At 34.6% G+C, this 1,397-nt stretch overlaps 1 protein-coding gene across 1 annotated transcript; it reads right to left on the bottom strand.

The window, feature by feature from the left end:
* Positions 1-417: 417 nt before the first annotated feature.
* On the bottom strand, positions 418-1,397 carry LOC145066948 (uncharacterized). The gene is made up of 2 exons (XM_079014184.1): positions 1,103-1,397; positions 418-884 (listed from the first exon to the last, which is right to left on the bottom strand). Exons 1-2 carry the CDS (start codon positions 1,395-1,397, stop codon positions 418-420), a joined length of 762 nt encoding a protein of 253 aa, XP_078870310.1.

The following is a 1,397-nucleotide window of genomic DNA, read 5'->3' as shown; positions in this document are numbered from 1 at the left end:
GCCTTACAAACGTCATGACTCGCCAAGGCTCAGAAAAGCTTGAGGCTTGACATTGTCGCCAAGTCACAGCTTACGTTATTTAGAACCTTGCCTAAAACTATTAAACTAAGGGATCGTTTGATAGTTGCTGATTAGGTTAGAGCTGACTGAGTTAGAAGCTGACTGGGTTAGAAATGCTAACTGAGTCCACATCTGACTGAATTTATGTTGTTTGATTATTTATCTGACTGATTGTGCTGAATGATAAAAATAACCATATTATCCTTATGTTGTCCTTTTGTGCTGGATAAAATAATTATAAAAATAAAAATTATCACATAATATCCAAAATAAACATATGTAATTTAAAATCCAAATACAAAGTGTAATAGAAAACTCAAAATACACATTGTGATACATAATAAAAAAGTATATCATTTAATATGAACCATTTGAAAGAAACTGATTAGCAATCTGGTCACGCAAAGTAGTCATATACTCAACGGCTTCTGAACCCCATTCTATGCCTTGTATGTTTTGGCCCTCACTTCCTCCACCTCCCACATTAGGAGTAACCATAGTGTTTTGTTCAAAGTTCGTAAATAGGTCATCTTGAATATCGTATTTCTTTATAAAATTATGGACCGCAACACAGGCAATAACTATGTCTCTTTGCACTGGAAAAGGATAAGGAGCCATACGTTTTAAAATTGGAAATCTCATCTTCAATACACCATAAGCACGTTCAATGATATTTTTGAGTTGTGCATGAGCATGATTGAACCTTTCTTCCTTTGTTAAAGCTCTGTTTCTTCGAAAATCGGCTAACCAATACCTAGTATTACGGTAAGGAGTCATAAATCCACGGGTGTTGGTGTATGCGGCATCACAAAGGTAATATTTATCTGTAGATGGGTGACAAATTAATCATATAGATAATATAGATAATAAAATTTATAGAAAAATGACAAACCTGGTGGAGGGAATGGAAATCCAAAAGTCGGATTAAAAGCAACTTCTTTCAAAAATTTAGAATCGTGTGCTACGCCCTCCCATCCAGTCCATACAAAGGTGAATATCATATCAAAATCACAAATTCCTATTATATTTTGATAACATTCACCTTTTCCTCTTCCACTATAGCGAGTTTGTTCATCAACAGGCACAACTGCGTGTACAAGTGTTCCATCTAGTGCACCTAATGCTCCATGAAATATGTTTTTTAGCTGTCTATGTCGTTCCGAGGGATTTCTTGGTGTATTAGAAGATGTTGGTACAATAATTTCTCTTGCAAAACACATCATTGCTTTTAGCACTTCATGAAAACATTGATGAATCATTTGTATGGAGTGATGAAACCTTTCTTTAACAGCTCGAAAACGTTCATTATGTCCTATAACATGTAAAAATATAGCCAT

Source organism: Lactuca serriola, chromosome 8 (genome assembly GCF_051521515.1).
Source record: "Lactuca serriola cultivar US96UC23 chromosome 8, Lser_US96UC23_V15, whole genome shotgun sequence".
Taxonomy (NCBI): Eukaryota; Viridiplantae; Streptophyta; class Magnoliopsida; order Asterales; family Asteraceae; genus Lactuca; species Lactuca serriola.
This window is presented reverse-complemented; position numbering and strand designations above follow the sequence as displayed.